General features: G+C 36.7%; 1 protein-coding gene across 1 annotated transcript; it reads right to left on the reverse strand.

Annotated features, from left to right (window-relative positions):
* Positions 1 to 759: 759 nt before the first annotated feature.
* Positions 760 to 17,922, reverse strand: dvl2 (dishevelled segment polarity protein 2). The gene is made up of 15 exons (XM_051900575.1): positions 17,274 to 17,922; positions 11,749 to 11,818; positions 10,730 to 10,875; positions 8,945 to 9,054; positions 8,693 to 8,822; positions 7,672 to 7,759; positions 7,524 to 7,593; positions 7,231 to 7,370; positions 6,477 to 6,553; positions 5,638 to 5,705; positions 4,308 to 4,430; positions 4,071 to 4,202; positions 3,596 to 3,772; positions 3,273 to 3,491; positions 760 to 2,424 (listed from the first exon to the last, which is right to left on the reverse strand). Exons 1-15 carry the CDS (start codon positions 17,432 to 17,434, stop codon positions 1,904 to 1,906), a joined length of 2,232 nt encoding a protein of 743 aa, XP_051756535.1. The 5' UTR covers positions 17,435 to 17,922; the 3' UTR covers positions 760 to 1,903.
* Positions 17,923 to 19,370: the final 1,448 nt, after the last annotated feature.

The raw sequence follows: 19,370 nt of genomic DNA on the forward strand, positions 1-19,370 counted from the left end.
TTTTTTTAAGGTTTAATCATTTTTGTATACAATGGCAGTTTGTGATGAAACCTGCCAAACTGCAAAAAAAGGGGGGTGGGGGCACACCATAACACTTAAAAGTTATTTCTCATTAAGTGTCATTTGCAATCAATTTAGAAATGGCACCATTACGTATCACACCATGACTACGTCAGTGAACCCACAATGCCATTGATTCTGGCATGTGTTGTTGGTGATCCCAAAGAAATTGATTATGTGGGATGGAAAATGAGATTTGAGAGCTGCATTGGAAAGGAAAATTTTACATTAATAAAAATCTAAATTTCGGTCTGTTTCACACTAAATTTCAACAACCTGAGGAGATTCTACAATATCTAACACCTATTTACAATATTCTACAATATCTAACTTATGATAGCTACAATATCTAACTCCATATAACACTGAGACAGTAGTGGTCAGAGCCGTCCTTCGGGTGGTGCAACCGGTGCGACCGCATTGGGCCCCACGCTTTAGGGGGCCCTGCGGTAGGCGATCCTATACTGACTGAAGGGCACAACCCCCCACCCCGGCGATCGCAAATAGACCCCGCTTCCTCTAACTCGCACTGGGCCCCGCCCCATGCTAGGGACGGCCCTAATAGTGATATGCATTATAAACACAATTTCCTGTGTTATACAGTAGTACCTAAGATAAAGATTGTAACTAAAACACAAAGATGAGACATTATCATCAAACACTTGACAATTCTTAGAGAATAAATGACTAGTTTAAGAGTTAATTCTATCATACATTTATTGGAGTAAAAACATGCAAAAGTGACAGTATCTGATGATATTCAAAATGTAACACTTAAACATGGCATTCCTTTGAGACTCAGTCTTTATGTAGCACTTGCATACTTGGACTTGTATATCTATAAACTCATATTAAAAAAGGCGCTATGATTATCTGCCATACAAAGAGACAAAAAAAAAGAAAAAAAAAAAAGCTCTGGAGTAGAAAAAAAGAATAAACAACAAATCTACCCAGAAAGTACCTTTTATGAGGTTAAAACTTCCTCTGTGTGTACCGTTTTAGTACAAATATTTTATTTTCTGCCTATTTGTGAGGGTCTTTGAAAGGAACTGAGACCCAGAATCAGAGCAATTCTTGAAATCTCAGAAAATGACAACCAAATATTTGTTTCCATAAACCCTGGCTCCGTTCAGCAGTACAAAGACAGTTTACAAAGGCAATTTTTAAAGCATACAGTACATGGTACATTAGAGTAAAGCTTTCAGAATTCCTTGGTACACTTTAAAGCACTACTTAAAAAACAAGATACATCTGATCAACTGTTTCAATCATTTGAATCCTTTTCAAGGTTTTTGAAGGCATGGCTTTTAATTTTTTTTTTTTTTTTTATAAAATTGGTTAGTTTAATTTAAAGCAATAATTTATCACTTTTAAATTGCCTGCCTTCCAGTGGATTTCATGTCCTAATGTTGGTCATTTAAAAAGGTGTGTAAAGCATACTTGAATTTCCTTTTAGAAGTATTTTCTGGAAAGTCATGAGAAGAATTCATAGATCTTAAATCTCTGGCCTTCCAGCAATTTGTGTAAAAATTTGAGGGAAATAACAGCACTCAAAAAAAGAATAAGCCAATTCTTTTCACCCCGAAACAGTTGTTCAGAAGGCCAGACCGTGTTGTGGTTAATACCACAAAGACAAAATGGATTTTGAAGTCTGCTATGCAAGACTTCCTACCCTTTCATAAACCCTGTTCCTACCGTCAAGAACAAACACTAACTCTAAAGAGCTGCACTGATACAGTAAACTACATCTCTGTCAGTCACAGAGCAGAACTCACAGTTATCACGTGATTACAAACCTCTCAGCATTTATTCCTTCACCGTGCATCAACGGTAACATCCTTCATTACATAACATCCACAAAAAACTCACTAGGGTTGCCCATGGCCAGGTGGAAGGACTGCCTGGAGGCAGTAAGCTCAGGGGGGACGGAGCCCAGGTCTCGGGTTGGAGGAGCTCCTGGAGGCCCACCAGGGGTGCCGGAGGGCACCATGGCAGGGTGGGGCGGCAAAGTAGGTGTTTGTGGGTGTGGGGCTCCAAGTGCTAGGTGTGGGTGTTGGGGCACCATCATCACCATCATCGGGTTGTAAGGGATGGGGATTCCAGGCGGATATGGCGCAAGGTGAGCGGACGGGACGCGATGATGTGAGCGCTGACTCGAGCGGCTGTGTTCGCTGGGCGTGGCTGAGCCATGGTCTCGTCTCAGGCTGCTGCGAACAGAGTAATCTGATTCGCTGCCGCTGCCAGAACGCGAGTCAGCCCCGCCCCCACCGAGAGATTTATCGTCACGTACGCTACCGCCAGAAACACTTTTACTTCCCCTTCTCTTCTCTCCGTCACTGCGTGTGGAGCCACTGCTGTGACTCCCTGAGAGAAAGAGAGATGAAAACACAACAGGTTTTAATAGGTTATCTGGGCACAAAAACCTCTTTCCACATTATACCCTTATATAAATGAAAATAACAGATAAAAACAATAAAATTTAAACAAATATTTTAATATATAATATTCAACCTTATCTCACAGCCTTGGTTTTTAATGAAAATCACTGGACAAACTACCGTTGAAATGTTCAGGGTAAGTAAGATTTTGTTTAATGTTTTTGAAAGAAGTCTCTTCTGCTTACTAACACTGCATTTATTTAATCAAAACAACAGTAAAAACAATAATATTGTCAAATATTATTACAAATTAAAATAACTTAATATATTTTAAAATGTAATTTATTCCTATGATGGTAAAGCTGAATTTTCAGCATCATTGCTCCAGTCTTCAGTGTCACATGACTCTTCAGAAATCATTCTAATTTGCTGATTTACTGCTTAAGAATTTTTTTTAATATTATCAATGTTGAAAACAGTTGTGCTGCTCAATATTTTTGTGGTAACAAAGATCAATATTCTCTAATTAATAGAAAGTAAAAAAAAAAAAAAAAAAAAAAAACAGCATTTATTTGAAATTTGAAATAGAATTTTTATAACAATATAAAACACTTTACTGTCACTTTTGATCAATTTAATGCATCCTTGCTGAATAAAAGTATTAATTTCTTTAAACAAAAAAAAAAAAAAAAATCTTATTGACCCCAAACCTATGAACAGTAGTGTATGTGGACTTTATTGACTATTACATTTCCATAAATTTGTGCCATGTACATCCACAGCTTAGATCCCACACAACACACTGAGAGGTGTGAGGTCAGGGTAGCTTGTTACCTTCACTGTGTTGGCTGCCTGCACTGCCTGGGCCGTAGCTGTAGTTGGAGAGCTCATGGTAGGGAGGTGGCTGGGTGGAATAAGGGTGAGGGTACTGGTACGTGAAAGAGTGGAGCAGGGGCCACGGGGTTGCCCCTGGCAATGGAAGAGGGGCCAGAGTGTCTTGGTCTGAAGCACCACTGGAACCATCGTTATCGTTAAGAGAAAGGTTGGCCATGTCTGAGAGGAAAAAGTAGTGAGAGAATGTGTAAGTGAAAAAGAACATATTTATTGAGTATTCTTTCTTTAAAATATGATATAAAAGAAAAGCTGGTTCTACTTACAATTTTCACAGTTACTAAAATCTCCAAATATGTAATAACACTGTTCAGAGAAGGTGATCTTGTTAACAGTGTGTCTGATGAAACCAGCCTTTAGTAGGTTACTGGCATATTTACGAGCTTCTCGTCTGTCCTGAAACCCTTCAATGTGATGGTACAACCACTCAACCACATCTGAACCTATACACACACACACACAATCATAAAGCCAGAGAAAAACAAACATTAGATTAGGCCCATTTGTACAAAGTTCATTTGGAACAGCTGCTGCATCCCAATTCGCACACTATCCATCCTAAATAGTATTCGAAATTAGAGTTAGTGTGTCCTTAATCATAGTATGTTGAAATGAGTATTCTAAAGATACCCGGATGGTCTACAGTAGTGAGGGGTTTGACTTGTGATTAATAATCAGTATCTAACTTGACGCAGCAAGTGTGTAAATACAGTGTCAGGTATAACTGATCAAGTCTCTGACCTAGGAAAGCATTGGGAATGGTGATCTTCAGCCACATTCGGTCTCTGACCTCCAGACCAGACTCTGGAGATGCCATGGCCTTCGCAACAGATGCCATGTCAGAGCGAAGAGACAGGTTAAACTCATCAAAGCCTACAGACAGAGAAAAAGAGTTAAAACAATGGGGCTAAGAGAGAGTGTATTAATAAATCAAAGGTCTAGGATGAGTAAAGGAGAAAAAATAAGGGTAGTACTTACGTTCAGTTTCAGTGACAGATGAGCTGGAGGTGATTGTGCTGCTAGGGTAGGACGGAAATGCCCCTGTGAGAGCTACCGAATGATTGATCCATGCTGCTGGGTCTATGGGCCGGATTGGCTCATCTGACAGAGATGATGGGGAAGGACGTTAGATAAACAGATCTCAAATAACATCTCATCATCATTAAAAATAAACGTATATATATATATATATATATATATATATATATATATATATATATATATATATATATATATATATATATATATATATATATATATATATATATATACACACTACCATTCAAAAGTTTGGGGCAGCAAGACTTTTAAATGTCCTTGAAAGAAGTCTCTTATGCTCACCAAGGCTGTATTTATTTGATCAAAAATATAGTAAAAACAATAAAATTGTGAAATATTACAATTCAAAATAACTGTTTTGATTTGAATACACTTTAAAATGTATTCCTGTGATGCAAAGCTGAATTTTCAGCATCATTACTCCAGTCTTCAGTGTCACATGATCCTTCATACTAATATGCAGCTCAAGAAACATTTTATTATCAGTGTTAAAAAATAGTTTATGCTGCTTAACTTTGTTTCAAAATTCTTTTTGTTATAAAAAATGTCTTTACTGTTACTTTAGATCAACTTAAAGCATCCTTGCTAAATAAAAGTATCAATTTCTTAAAAAATAATAATACAATCATACCGGCCTCAATTTATCGGGCCAGATAAATTTTATGTAATATTACATATACATAGTTTATTATATATATATATAAATATTTCATTTTTTAATGACCGACCATATCATTTTTACTAGTGGGTGCAGGACACTATAGTTCATTTGTGTAAGTGAGGATAGCAAAATAAAGTAAACTGTGACATATTACCCAAAAATTCTTCATACAGTGGACTACCAGTAAAATTGATAAAAATTTGGAACCAAAAATTATTCACACTTTGACCTGACCATGTTTTGCTTAAGCGTTATCTGACAAATTTTTTCTGACACAGTTTAGCTCTGAGATCTTGTCATATTTTACTACACACACATATACACATATACACACACACACACATACATATATCAGTACTGTGCAAAAGTCTTAGGCCACCACCAGCTTTGTTGCTTTAGCAATTTTTTAATGACCGACCATATTTATTTTTCGGTCTCTTATTAAGAAACACACACAAAATAAAGGAAATGTGTACACAAAATGTAAAAAAAAAAAAAAAAAAAAAAAATTCAGAACAAAATGGCTTCTTTAAAAATCAGTATTTAGTGTATAGTATATAAAATAAAATAAAATAAAATGAGACTTACTGCGTGGCAGGGTGAAATAACCTTGAGGAGCAGGGTCCCAACATTTTGCCACAGTCAGAGTGATGGGTCTAAGAGAATTAAAGTGAAATTATAAAATTGCAGGATATATTAAGGTCTATTCACACCAAGAACAATAAATACAAAGTATATACTGGATTCACACCAGCGGACGATATCGTTCTGTTTACTTTAAGCGTGCTGCACTTTAAATGCTCGAGCTCTTTTCATTCATCAGCTAGAAAACATAATTCTGAAAGTGATTCCAACTATATTGTTTCCCTATGCAGTTATCATTATAGTTGTGGTGTGGACTCTGCTATTCTTTTATATTTAGAATGATTTTTAGAACTATATCTTTATCGTTATAATTATCATCCTTAGTGTGAATAGGCCTTTACTGTCTACTAACTAATGTATAATAATTTGCATAGAGTGAGACACTACTGTAATGCTCCCTTCAAGTCATGTCAGAATGATTGTATTTACAATATAGCATTATATTTACAAGACAAGTTACACATAAACAGCACCACAATGTCATATTGACCAGTGGGATTTTTTTTTTTTTTTTTTTTTTTTGAGCCTTGATATCCAAGTTGTTGGATGTGAAAATGGATGGATGGATGGATGGATGGATGATTCCTGTGGTAGCTCAATAAAATATAGCTGATAAAATGCATTGCTAAACCTCCAATTACACCACTAATGTGTACCATTTGCTCTTCATTTTATTGTATTTCAGTTAAAAAGATTTATTGTTTTTTCAGAAGGCAAAAAATAAATAAATGTGGCATTCCAGGACAACAAGCTTAAGTTAAAGGTAATTCTCACAGACTCACCCTGGTTTGTGGACGATCTCACGGAGCACCCTGACTGCATCATCATTACTCATGTTCTCAAAGTTAATGTCATTCACCTGCACAGAAAAGAGAAGAAACATTAGAGCTAGTAATTACAACAGAACCCTGCAGCAGTGAAAGTACTTATCTTTTGTTTAGTGGTAATTACTATTGAAACGGTGCCAATGTTTGTTCCTGGGTGCGACCTGAGTACATGGTTTCAGATTTTAATGTCAAGTCACTGCATTTGACAGGAATCAAAACTGCAGTCACGTCACTCATCTGACTGGATGGTCGCCCATAGAGTCGAGATCATAATGTGCAGGTCTCACTTTGTCCCTGATTTCCCAGCATTAATCACTTATCTTCTACACACTTAGAAAAGAAAAAAGTTGGGCTTCTACATAGAATCCTAGGATTCTTGACTTGATTTTAAAAAACACTTTATGCCAAAAAGGTTCTAAGAAAGGAGAAATGTCTTACATGATTGCATAATACTTTCATGTTTAGCAGGTTATAAACTATGTTTATGAGCTGCTTAATAGTAATTTCACTTCATAAAATTTAATTAAAATTAAAAATTAATTAAAACTAAATTAATTAAAATTAAATCTATAAAATGAATCCCTCCTAAAATTTTCTCTATATGAAGCGCCTGACAGAACCCTTTAAGGTTCTATAAAGAATCTTTTCTTCTAAGACACACACACACACACACACACACACACACACACACACTCTCACACACACATACCTGCAGCAGCATGTCTCCGGGTTCAATGCGTCCGTCTGCAGCTACAGCTCCTCCCTTCATGATAGAGCCAATGTAGATGCCTCCATCTCCTCTCTCGTTACTCTGACCCACTATACTAATGCCCAAGAAATTATACTTCTCTATAAGACACAAAAACAGAGAGAGTATTACACATTCTGAATTAAACATAATTCATATTTAATGAATAGCAGGAAAAATGCATAATACATAAACAGAGAATATGACAAAAGAAAGGAAGAGCAGTTAAAAAAAAAAAAAAAAGAGGCACTGACCCATGTTAAGTGTGACTGTAATAATGTTTAGGGACATGGTTGAATCTGTCACACTGCTGAAAGAAGAAGCCTATAATACAACACAAATAAAACTCAGTAAAATAAAACAAATTGTTCAAATGTCAAATATCAAATGGTTGTTTCATACCCTCTCCAGCCGTGGGCGCTGTTTCCTGCGTCTGCGATGGCGTTTGAGCAATCTAGACGCTGTGCTCTGCTCAGTGGAGCTGCTGAATCTGATAACATTTAGTAAAATAAACATTCATAATCAAAGCATAATATAAAAATATTTATTCCCAACTAATTTTGCTTCAGGATCCAGATTTGATTGTATAGGACATCAAGTCGCAACCCAACATAGTACAAACATCAAAATTTATAAACTAGTTTATTATTTGTTTTTTAGATGTCTCTTGAATTTTGGTTCCATGCACTTAACAGCCACTAACTCACTGCATAAAACCATGTTTATCCTTATTGCAAATATGAGCATCTATTTAAAGTGGTTTTTCGAATATTTACATTCATTACATTCAATTTACAATTTACATTCATAATCGGCCTTACAATCGTTAAGTGTGTCCCTGGCTTAAGCGGAAGACCAATTACAACAGACTGGATCGTCTGACCAATCAGAGCAGAATATGCTTACGGAAAGGAGGGGGTGAACTATCCCTTTAATGTAATCTGGGTCAAGGTGGCAACTGCCTTTTGTCTTTAACTAAGTGACAGAAGAGTTTGTATCAAAAATATAATAGAGTTTAATTGGAAGTGCAGTTTTTGACATCAACAAACAAAAGATAAGTCTATTGATTATGCTATCCTAACTATGTGCAAATATCTTATGCATAATATTATTTGCATTTATCATTTTCTTCTGTGCTGCACGCAACCCAAACAGAACATATCTGCAAGCCATTTTTGGATTGTGACCCACCAGTTGAGAACCATTGGACTAAAAAGCAAGCACAGATGCTTATACACACATGTGAAGTTAAATAATTTGATTCGGAGTACAGAAATAACATAATAATAATAAAAAATACAAACACAACATAAAAACTAGAGATGAAGAGATTGCAGTGGATTTCTTTAAAGGTAATGCATGTAATTTTTTTGACACTACAAAACTTTCTCCAACCCCAAATTAAGCACACTGTGACTCTGACCTGCTCATGGTATCATCATCATCTGAATCACAGAAGCTTGTGGTGTCCAGCTCACTGCTCATCACTGTGGTGGCACTCTCATACCCAGCCAGGTGTCTGTCCATACGGGACTGCCCATTTATACGTGGCCCTGAAACAGAAACAGTACAGCAAAATGAACAACGTACTTCTCAACGTACTGAAATACTTTTGAGGTAAAGCACAAGAATTATTAGGCAATGTCAAAGAGACAACAAAGGAGACTGAACAGACCGTGTTGCTCTATGCTCTCTCTGGGTCGAGGTCTCTCTCTCCTGAAAGACACGACTGACTCCGTCTCTGTCTGATCATCTAAGGACTCCAGGCTGCCTGTAGTGTTGGGACTACACACACACACACACACACATACACACACACACATCATGCAATGATTTACATTCAAGACACATTTGCACATCTTTGCAAGCTGAATGAAACTTAATTTTTTAACAGCCAGCTGCCTCTAGCAAACCAATCTCTGATAAAGAACCAAGAGCAAGAGACAAAATCACATTCTTAATCAGTATATTTAACGTGAATTCGAGTAAAAATACCTGGGCATCCTTACCTGAAAAGACAAACTGCTTTTAGATTTTTTTAGATAATGTATCTTGAATATTGTCTTGTTTCATTAGCATTTTTGTTTCACTTGCTTTAACAATAAACAACCTGATTAAATGTATTTCATTTCTTTCATTTTAACAGCCATTTTCATTTAACAGCTTACATTCTACTGTTACATTTCAAGACAACATTTCAGACACCACAAACACTTGATGGTTTTGGGCAGTGTCTACACAAAAATATATTGGATTACCTTGTGGGTATCATGCAAAAGCTTTACAGTGCTGTGCAAAAGAAGCCTTTTATGCTCACCAAAGCAGCCATTACTCCAGTCTTCAATGTCACATGATCATTCAGAAATCACTCTAATATGCCAAATTTGGACCTCAAGAAACTTTTCTTATTATTATCAATGATCACTGGCACCAAACCTTTGAAAGGTAGCGTACACAGTCAAGACAGGATTTATAAACAGACATGGTTAGTAAGTGATTAAATCACTATACAGACTGCATAAAGTAAGTCTGAAAATTGCCACAGAATTTTATAGAACAATTGAGTTTGTTTCATAACAGATGAATTTTGCAATGTTGACAATGTTATTGAACTAAATTGAACCAGCACTGAACTTTATTGAGCTGAATAATGACACTATCTTTTGAAATTGAATTTGTTTCATAATTGATTAATTCTGCAACATTAAAGTCACAGTGTGCAAGTTTCGCCGCTAGAGGTTGTTTATTTAAAACAATAATAAAGGCATAGCTTGATGACGCCGTGAATGAGTGTTGAATCATGGGAGTTGTCGTCTTCACCTCCACAGCCAATGGAAAGAAAACCGATGGGATTTTGGGAATTGAGGATTGAGGGCAGTAGAGCGAATGCTAATGAGGACACCTGCACGACACACCAACACTCTCATAGGAGAATGACAGGGTAGAGAGGAAATTGTTGAATGAAGTCATTATTTTTTTTGTTTTTGCGCACAAAATGTATTCTCGTCACTTCATAACATTAAGGTTAAACCACTGTAGTCACGATGACTATTTTAACAATGTCTTTACTACTTTTCTGGACCATGAATGTGGTAATTTCACTGCTTTCTATGGGAGATTAAAAAAAAAACTCTTGGATTTCATCAAAAATATCTTAATTTGAGTTCTGAAGATGAACAAAGGTCTTGCGGGTTTGGAACGACATGAGGGTGAGTAATTAATGACAAATTAAATTTTTGGGTGAACTAACCCTTTTATCAAGACATCTGATGGCACCTATTTTATACTACAAAGCAAAATGTTTCCCATATTTTGACTAATCTACGACACAGCTTGGAAAATTAAATAAAAAAATTGAGTATTCCTTCAAGGAAAGCTGTAAACTTAGTCACTGACTCCCATTCAACAGTAACCACAAAATGACATTCATGGCGAGAAACAGAGATGCAGATTAACATACTGGAAGGAAGGTGGTCTGGAGTCTCCAATCCCCCCTGTCCTCTCAGCGGGAGGTGGAGGCAGGGGAGGAGGGGTGGGTGAGGGCTGAGACGGGACCTCTACTGGAGGGGCTGGGGGCTCGGCTGCAGGGGTATCTGAGGACACCAGCTAACAAGAGAGAAAGATTGTGGTGAGAGTGAAAGTGATCCGTGAAAAACAAGGAACTAAAAGGACTATGGGAAAATATCTTATGACAACACCACCACAAATTATTTTTTACCCAACACATACTCGTTGAGCTCACTGAAAAGTAAAACTGATCACACAATGCTTCAGGTCAAACATATCCAGTGTCTGGGTTTTACGTAACTATAATTTAAATGAAAACCAAGTTGGAAAGGTAAATGGCTGACAGCGGAGAGATCAGCCCTCTTTAAAAAGCTCAAATAGAACTGCAAACAAGGAATGGAAAAAAACAACAATCTTCACAATCTGCAACAAAACACAGTATGCTAAAGTGTTAGAGTCAAAGTCATACTTGAGAAGATAAAGAAACTTTAGATGTGATATAAGAGGCCACATACAGTATAATTGTATGTCCTTCTCCTTTCTTCATGCTAATGGATGCTAGGTTATTGTACACTCCCTCTCAAGGGACCTTGAGCCATCCTGACGGTGGTCTACTATTTCCATCCCAGTGGGTATGGTTTCGTTCAAGCCTTTTGACTTAAGCACCTGCTTTTCTTTGAGGGCTTTTAGATGAGACTGGATTTCAGTCTCTGTGTGAAGGGTCTGACACACACACTTTGTGCTCTTTAAAGATTCACTGTGACATAAATCAAAACAGGTCTGATACGTGTCACTACAGGGATGAGGAGCTTCTGCGAAGTTTAGTCAAATGGTGCAGTTTGGACTTATAAAAATGAGAAGTGTTATGACACCATATGAAAGCTCAGTAAAACAAATATTGTTTGGAGGGGAAAAAACTTGAATGCTTGAAAACTGACTGAGAGAGAGAACTGGAACAGGAGCAGTTCTTACCCAGGAGACAACTCTTCCGTTGAAGCATGGCAGCTTGGCACTGTCGTCTGAGATCTCCTCCTTCACCACCCTGAGTAAACACAATTATCAAAGTGAGACAGAATTAAAAAGAAGGAACACACATTTTGACAGATTGTTTTATCCATGGATGAATGCATACAACTAGACTATTTTGACTTTACTTAAGCCATGGACACAATGTCGTATATACTAGATTTTTACAATTTATGATGAAAACATACTTCCACAGGCAAAACTTGTTGTCACAATGCTGTTTCATATATTTTTTATGTTAAAAGTGCCCCTATTATGCTATTTTAAAGGTTCCTAATTTTGTTTTGGAGGTCTCCTACAATAGGTTAATCCAAGGTCAAAAACACTTTTCTCATAATATTCATTGCACATCACCTCATTTCTCAAAGAGAAACGGTTTGTTCGAAGATTCAGTCTCTCTAAACCCCTACTTTCCGGGAGCCTACTCTGCTCTGATTGGTCAGAAGGCCCAGTCTGTTGTGATTGGTCTACTGCTTACAGAGCATGTGTCGGAAACCAAATCTAAAATTCAGCTCCGGAGGTTTCCTTAGTGTTTGATACACAGTGATACAAACGATGGCTTTGGATTTCCAAATCAATTCCAGTGTGAGTTCGCATCCATTTGAAGTGCATCAAAGTGGATTCACTGCACTGAAAACAGCATCTTCTCAACATGTAGACAACACGAAACAAACTCTTCCAGGCCTCAGCTGCTACTACAGTAATTGAGGGTCGAAGAATGGGCAGCCAATGAAGCCCATAGGCTGGCATTATGCAAATTGGTTATATTGTTACGTAGCTATATGTAACGGAGGGAGACTGGAATTACTGACGACTTGTTTCGGCAGTTTAAAATCAATCAATTCTTTCTTTTAGGAGACAATAACTTTATTTGTCATGCACTTTAAAACTTTGCAGACCTTTTACATTCACAAACAGCTATATTACACACAAATTAAATATTTATATTTTCATTAATTGTTATGTTTTCTTCACAAAAAGAAAATATGCAAGCTGAAAATGATACAGCTGTAATTCCAAAAATTCACAAACACACTTTTGCACAAAAATGATGGCATATGCACAACATGGACTACCACTCAAAAGATTTTTGTTTTTTTGAAAGAAATGAATACTTTTATTCTGCAGTAAAACATTTATGATTAGAGATACACTGATATATCGACCAATAATTGGTATCGGCCATTAAAAGCTAATTTTCACACTATCGGCCGATAGTGCCGATATATCCTGTCAATCAAAAGAGGGCAGGAAAATGCACTGAATTTGTGCATTGTGTAAAGAAAATGCTAATAAACCAGTTTGATGTTCAATATTAAAAGTAATTATATAAATTAATAACATTCGGATAGTTAATATAAATTTAATCTTCAAAATTTAGTTATTGTGTGTTAATATAAATTTGAGTAATGTGTTTGATACCAGTTGCTCTGAAACAAGTTGATGAAATGGAGAGAATAAAGTTTTTATTTGCATTTCTTTCAAAATATACTAATTAAAAATATAATGCTTAATTATTAACTATAATGAAATTATCATTAGTTTAAAAGAAGGTATAAAAGGCAGAATCCCCAAACTATCGGTATCGGCAGGTATCACTCTGAATAATCGGCTACCGGTAGAGAAATTTAGTATTGGTGCATCTATAGTATATTTATGATGTTACAAAAGATTTCCATTTCAAATAAATGCTGTTTATTTGAACTTTCTATTTATCAAAGAATCCTAAAAAAAGAATCATGGTTTTCATGAAAATATTAAGCAGCACAACTGTTTTCAACACTGATAACAGTAAGTTACTTGAGCAGCAAATCAGCATATTAGAATGATTTCTGAAGGATCATGTGACGCTGTAGACTGGAGTAATGATTCTGAAAATTCAGCTTTACCTTCACAGGAATAAATTACAATTTAAAAAAATATATTATATATATGTAGCCTTAATTGGCGAGCAGAAGAGATTTCAATAAAAACATTTTAAAAATCTTACTGACAACAAACTTCTGAACGGCAGTGTACATAAATTCATATTACTGATACTTTCAAGACTCATCAGAAGTCATTTTTGCTAATCCAACAAAATCTCAGCTATGTTAGCCAGCTATAACATTATTTTGTTTAAAATACAGCAGAACTGACACTGCCCTAACACTGTATAATACAGCACAACAAATGTTTACGTTCTCAAGGCATCAAAAATGGATGTACAAGATCAATGAATGTTTTTAACAACAATCAGTACTGACTAAAGAGGGCAACCAGCCAGAATCCTACTGAGCCCTCAGAGGGTGCCAAAATAATTTACATGTATCAGTAATAGTGATGCTTGCCTTAGGAAACACCACTAATAGACATAATAATATTACATAAATATTAAATGACTTTTTTATTGGTTTTTCTAAGTCTTTTTCCTTGCCTGAATGTGCACAAACCATTGCCAATTCTTCTCTGCACCAAACAAACATTTAACTTGATGATGCAACTCAACAACAATTTCACAAAGCACTTCCTGAAAGCAAAGCTCTCCTGCATTTTAACGCTTGCGAAACAATCCCACCCCCAAACTCTCTAATGACGCTAATTAAGCCCAACATCTGTACTTGAAAAACAACCCTTGACCTCTAACATGGCCCACAAACACACACACGCACTCAAACCACAACCTCGCATGAAAACCTGCTTTCAACAAAAGCTCTAACAACAGAATGAGTTCTGGACATGTTAAGTCTGCAGACCGTATTACAATTTGGCAAACATTTGTAGATTTATTTTAATTTGGATGATTCGCACAAAGTCTAAGAAACAAGGTAGGAGGAATAAAACCTGCATGGAATTTGTTCTGTACTTTTAAGGGGATGTAAAACGCAGAGAGAATGTAGAGGGGCCCTGGAGAAACCGAGGGGTCCCCTGCTCCTTTCTTTCTCTCTCTCTCTCATTCACTCTCATTCTGTTGATTCTATCCCAGACACTAAGCAAATGGCCCGTCTCCAACCTCCAACCATATCCCTCCCCAAACAAGGCCCAGCAATCCCAGCCACACACAGTCAGACTGACAGCTGGCTCTTCACACTGTAAATCAGCACAGCAGCATCACAGCACTCTGCCCCACTCCACTACCGTATCAGCTTACATCCATATCCAACGCCGTTCAACAATTATACACACACGTCCACCCTTTTCCACAATAACAAAAACTGCGAGACATTGACGGCCCTTCTTCCAAGGTAGGAAAGAAGAATAGATCAAGTCTTCAGATTTCACTTTCTCAGTAAATCCACAAAAAAAAAAAAAAAAAAAAAAAAAAACAGATCTCATTAAAGGGATAGTTCACCCAAAAATGAAAATTCTGTCATCATTTACTAACCCTCAGGTTGTTCCAAACTTGTATACATTTTTTTGTTATGTTGAACACAAAGGAAGAATGTGGGAAACTGAACAGTTTTGGTGCCCCAAAGCGGCCTGGTTACAAACTTTCTTCAAAATATCTTCCTTTGTGTTCAACAGAACAAAGATATTTTTACAGGTTTGGAACAACTTGAGGGTAAGTAAATGATGACAGAATTTTCTTTTTTGGGTGAACTATCCCTTTAATGCAGTTACACCAATCTAGCACTATTTTACTAGAACAGGATACAACAGACATATCCCATTGACATTTTGGCTGCTGGATTAAAAATGCTAATTTGCAAATCCCTGTAAAACCATGCTAGTTCCAGTCCTCTGATGTAAATTTGTCAGTGTTAATGAAAGACAGAACAGACCCTCTGTTGTTTTCTTGTTTTATACTACAGTCAGTATGTGAATATTTTCTACACATATTTTGCTATACACTTCCATTCAAAAATTTGGGGTGTGCAAGATTTTTAAAAATGTTTTTGAAAGAAGTCTCTTATATTTACCAAGGCTGCTTGATAAAAATACAGTAAAAATAGTAATATTGAGAAATATTATTTCCATTTCAAATAACCGTTTCCCATTTGAATATATTTTAAAATATAATTTATTCCTGTGATGCAAAGCTGAATTTCTCCAGTCTTCAGTGTCACATGATCCTTCAGAAATCATTCTAATATGCTGATTTACTGCTCAAATAACATTTCTTACTGTTATCAATGTTGAAAACAGTTGTGCTGCTTAAGACGAAACGGTAATACTCTTTTTCTGGATTCTTTGATGAATACAATGTTCAAAAGAACAGTGAATCTACATTTATAGTGCTTCAGGTAAATGTCTTTGATTCATATCCATGTGAACATAAGTGTAAGCTGTCAAACTGACGGACTATTTACAGTCAGATGATAACATCCTAATTTGCTAAGATTACCGCAGACATTCCTGTAGCATCTGGAGAATGCATAACAGACAAGTACGTGGCTGAGATTTATTGGCTGGTATTCTGTTCATGGCAGGACGATTCAGGCCAAATATGCGGTCTGAGACAAAGAACTCCACTCTTTATAAAACATTTTTTTTTTTTAAAAAGGGCCGGCAAGACAGCAGTGGGACACTAAAAACTTGGCATGTATGCAAAGAAGTGAGGAAAAAGGATGAGGATTTCACTACATGATGAATATGATCTACCTAATGTTTAGGTAGAAGACAGAATATATAAATTATACACTACCATTCAAAAGTTTGGGGTCTGTAAGATTTTATGTTATTGGAGAAGTCTCATACTCACCAAGACTGTTTGTTTTTTTAATCAAAAATACAATAAAACAGTAATATTGTTAAATATTTTTACAAATTAAATAAGTGTTTTCTACTTTAATATATTTTAAAATGTAATTTATTCAGCATCATTACTCCAGTCATCAGTGTCACATGATTCTTCAGAAATCATTCTAATATGCTGATTTGCTGTTCAAGAAACATTATAATTATCAATTTTAAAAACAGCATAATATTTTTGTGGAAATTGTAATACAAATGGAAATCTTTGTAACATTGTAAATGCCTTTACTGTCACTTTTGACCAATTTAATGTTAGTTTGCTGAATAAAAGTATTCAGAAAAGCACGGTGGTGTACATTAAAAACTGAAGGATTTAGAGCTATTCTGTATCTCATATCAACCAGAAGAGGATATGACTACACTGATTTGAAATAATAGCATTCAAGGTAATTATAAGATATACAGATATCAAATAATAGCCTAGAAGTGTTATAGCTGTATACAACACAACTAATACAGACAAAGTATTTTTTTACTTAGACTAACTTATACCAAGTCAGACTGCAGAAACTTTTAAACTCACTCGAGACATTTGGAAATGCAGTTACTTTGCAGTGATGGCTTGATACGATTAGACCACCCAGACAACTGTCCTTCTCGGGGAAAACCCTTAACAAGCTATTACTACAACATCTCACACAACTTACAAACATATTCATTAACATATGTTTCCTACACATAAAGAAAGCTGCTTTTGTTCTGGATTTTCGTGAAAATCTTTGTTGTGCTTCACTTACCCGAAGTCCTGGTCCATAGACTTGAAGAAGAATTTGTAGTTCGGCTTGTTCAAGACCTGTTTAAAATCTAGCAGAGTGATTTTCTCAGCCGCTATGGGAATCTTCACCAAGTACGGCGTCTCCTCTTCGTCAATGTGATAAATTATTTTAGTCTCCGCCATGTCTCCTCACTTAAATCGACTTTCCCGTTGTTCTACGAAAGTATGGAAAAGGCGGCGGCTATCCTGCTAATGTTAGCCAGCGCTCCGGAGAAAAGGGGGTTGAGGAAAGTCGTCTACTCTAGACCACAATACTACTATCCAATAACACTGCCCTGGCCAGGGCATCCAGCATAAACAAAGAAAAACTGCGCTATTGTGCCCAACTTTTGGCCTCTTGAGCACCCAAAAGTCTCATGATTTAGTTTGTTAAAAACACACCTACAACCAGCTACAACTTTAACGACATCCCCCCTTAAAAAAACACATGGGAGATACGAAATAGTTCTCTCCGGCTCGGGCCAGCGCGGCGGCGTGTGACGAAAGAGAGGCGGCCAGGACTTCCCACTGGTCCGCTTGTTTGTACAGGGGCACGTCCATACGGGTGTTTTGTGGTACAAGCTTCTAGTGGTGGGAATTTTGATTCACCCTTTGACTCGAATCTTTTGAATCAGTTCTCTAAAAAGATTCATTCACCTATCCTTTCTGCAGGTTAAGCCAGTAGGTGGCAACTTGCTGGCTGCGTCCGAAATATCATCTCCTGAGTAGGTTGCTATTTTGAATAAGTAATTAGCTAACAACCGCTAAAAAGTACGTTCTATTAGGCCTATATAGTATTAATGTGTGTGATATGAATGTAATCTGGACGCACTACTGTCGCCATGTTGCCCTTATCACGTGACCACCCAGCTTCAGTTGAGTCGCTTCGCTGTCAGTCACAAAAGGCTTGTTCGATCTGCGCAGACCTATCGGCGTATGACAGCGAGAAATTGGAGAGCAGTCGAATCCATAGCTGTGTCTCATTTCATTTAATTTCAAAGGCTGCATCCTCAAGAGGACGAATCTTGTGAATGCGGTATATGGAGTGTCCTTAACCTGAATTAAACAAGACGTCCTTCGTAGGACACACAGGCAGGAAAGGAAACATCGTTGCTTGCTATGCCAACACGTTCATGGCAGCCTCGTTGCGCTCTCAGCAAATGAATGAAAATTATTAATAAATTTGTAAAGTAATTTGAAAAGAAAATGTATTTACTTGTTTTATTTTGGTTAATGCTTGAGGAGCTGGCTTATGTACAACAGATATCTGTTACAGAGACAAAGGAGAAGGATATTAAGAAGAACAAAGTTTAAAACAAAAACAAGCATGAAACTACTTATTTAAACATCTTCGCTTGTATGTACATTTGCCGACGCCGCCATTTATTTTTTTTTTTCAAATAAATGACGGTTGTTAACAGCGACGCAAAGAACTGTGGGCTATCTGCAGCAGCAAAGGATACACCTCATGCATCCTCCGAATTCCTGTGAAAGAAGGATGCATTCGAAGGTCGCGTTCGGAGTGTCCTACTTACTTTTCTGAAACGATACAGCCTCAATGACGTATGCAACCTTCAAATGCGACCTCCGGAGGACGCAGCCTTCGAAATGAGACACAGCTCATATGTTTTTGAAATCCTCTCCTGTGGCCTCATGTGATAGTAAAGAGTCCATCTTAAGTACATTTCAGAATCTCGTCAAAAGAAGTAGGTCCTCCGGGTAGCTACTTTTGGCCTACTCTTTTATGAGTACTGTGAATACGGACGCTTTTGTCACATACTGTTTTTCGCCTATAGTATAGGGAAGTACGCGATTTCAGATGCAGCAGCTGTTATGAAAGAGTCATTGAATAATTCACTCAACCAATACGTTAAAAACACAGAGTCGTTCATGTCCGAAAAAGCATTCTATTGTAAATATTAGTGCTGCTCCGAGCCTCACTCATACAGTATGTGAACCGTGCTAGCAAAATGAATCACAATGAGCAAATTTTCAAAAATGAGTTATTGTCTGAGAAAAAAAATTCAAAATGGTGTATGATTTGTTGGGATCAGACAAAAAAATGACTGAGCTACACCTA

The sequence above is a fragment of the Ctenopharyngodon idella genome, chromosome 7, assembly GCF_019924925.1.
Source record: "Ctenopharyngodon idella isolate HZGC_01 chromosome 7, HZGC01, whole genome shotgun sequence".
Taxonomy (NCBI): domain Eukaryota; kingdom Metazoa; phylum Chordata; class Actinopteri; order Cypriniformes; family Xenocyprididae; genus Ctenopharyngodon; species Ctenopharyngodon idella.

What these genes read in the sequence shown, in the direction of transcription:
- dvl2 (XM_051900575.1), bottom strand. Translation starts at nt 17,434, where the DNA reads ATGGCGGAGACTAAAATAATTTATCACATTGACGAAGAGGAGACGCCG. An exon ending in ACGGAAGAGTTGTCTCCTGG is followed by an intron (nt 10,876 to 11,748) that starts GTAAGAACTGCT and finishes CTCTCTTGTTAG; the next exon opens with CTGGTGTCCTCAGATACCCC. An exon ending in CATTCCCAATGCTTTCCTAG is followed by an intron (nt 3,773 to 4,070) that starts GTCAGAGACTTG and finishes GTGTGTGTATAG; the next exon opens with GTTCAGATGTGGTTGAGTGG.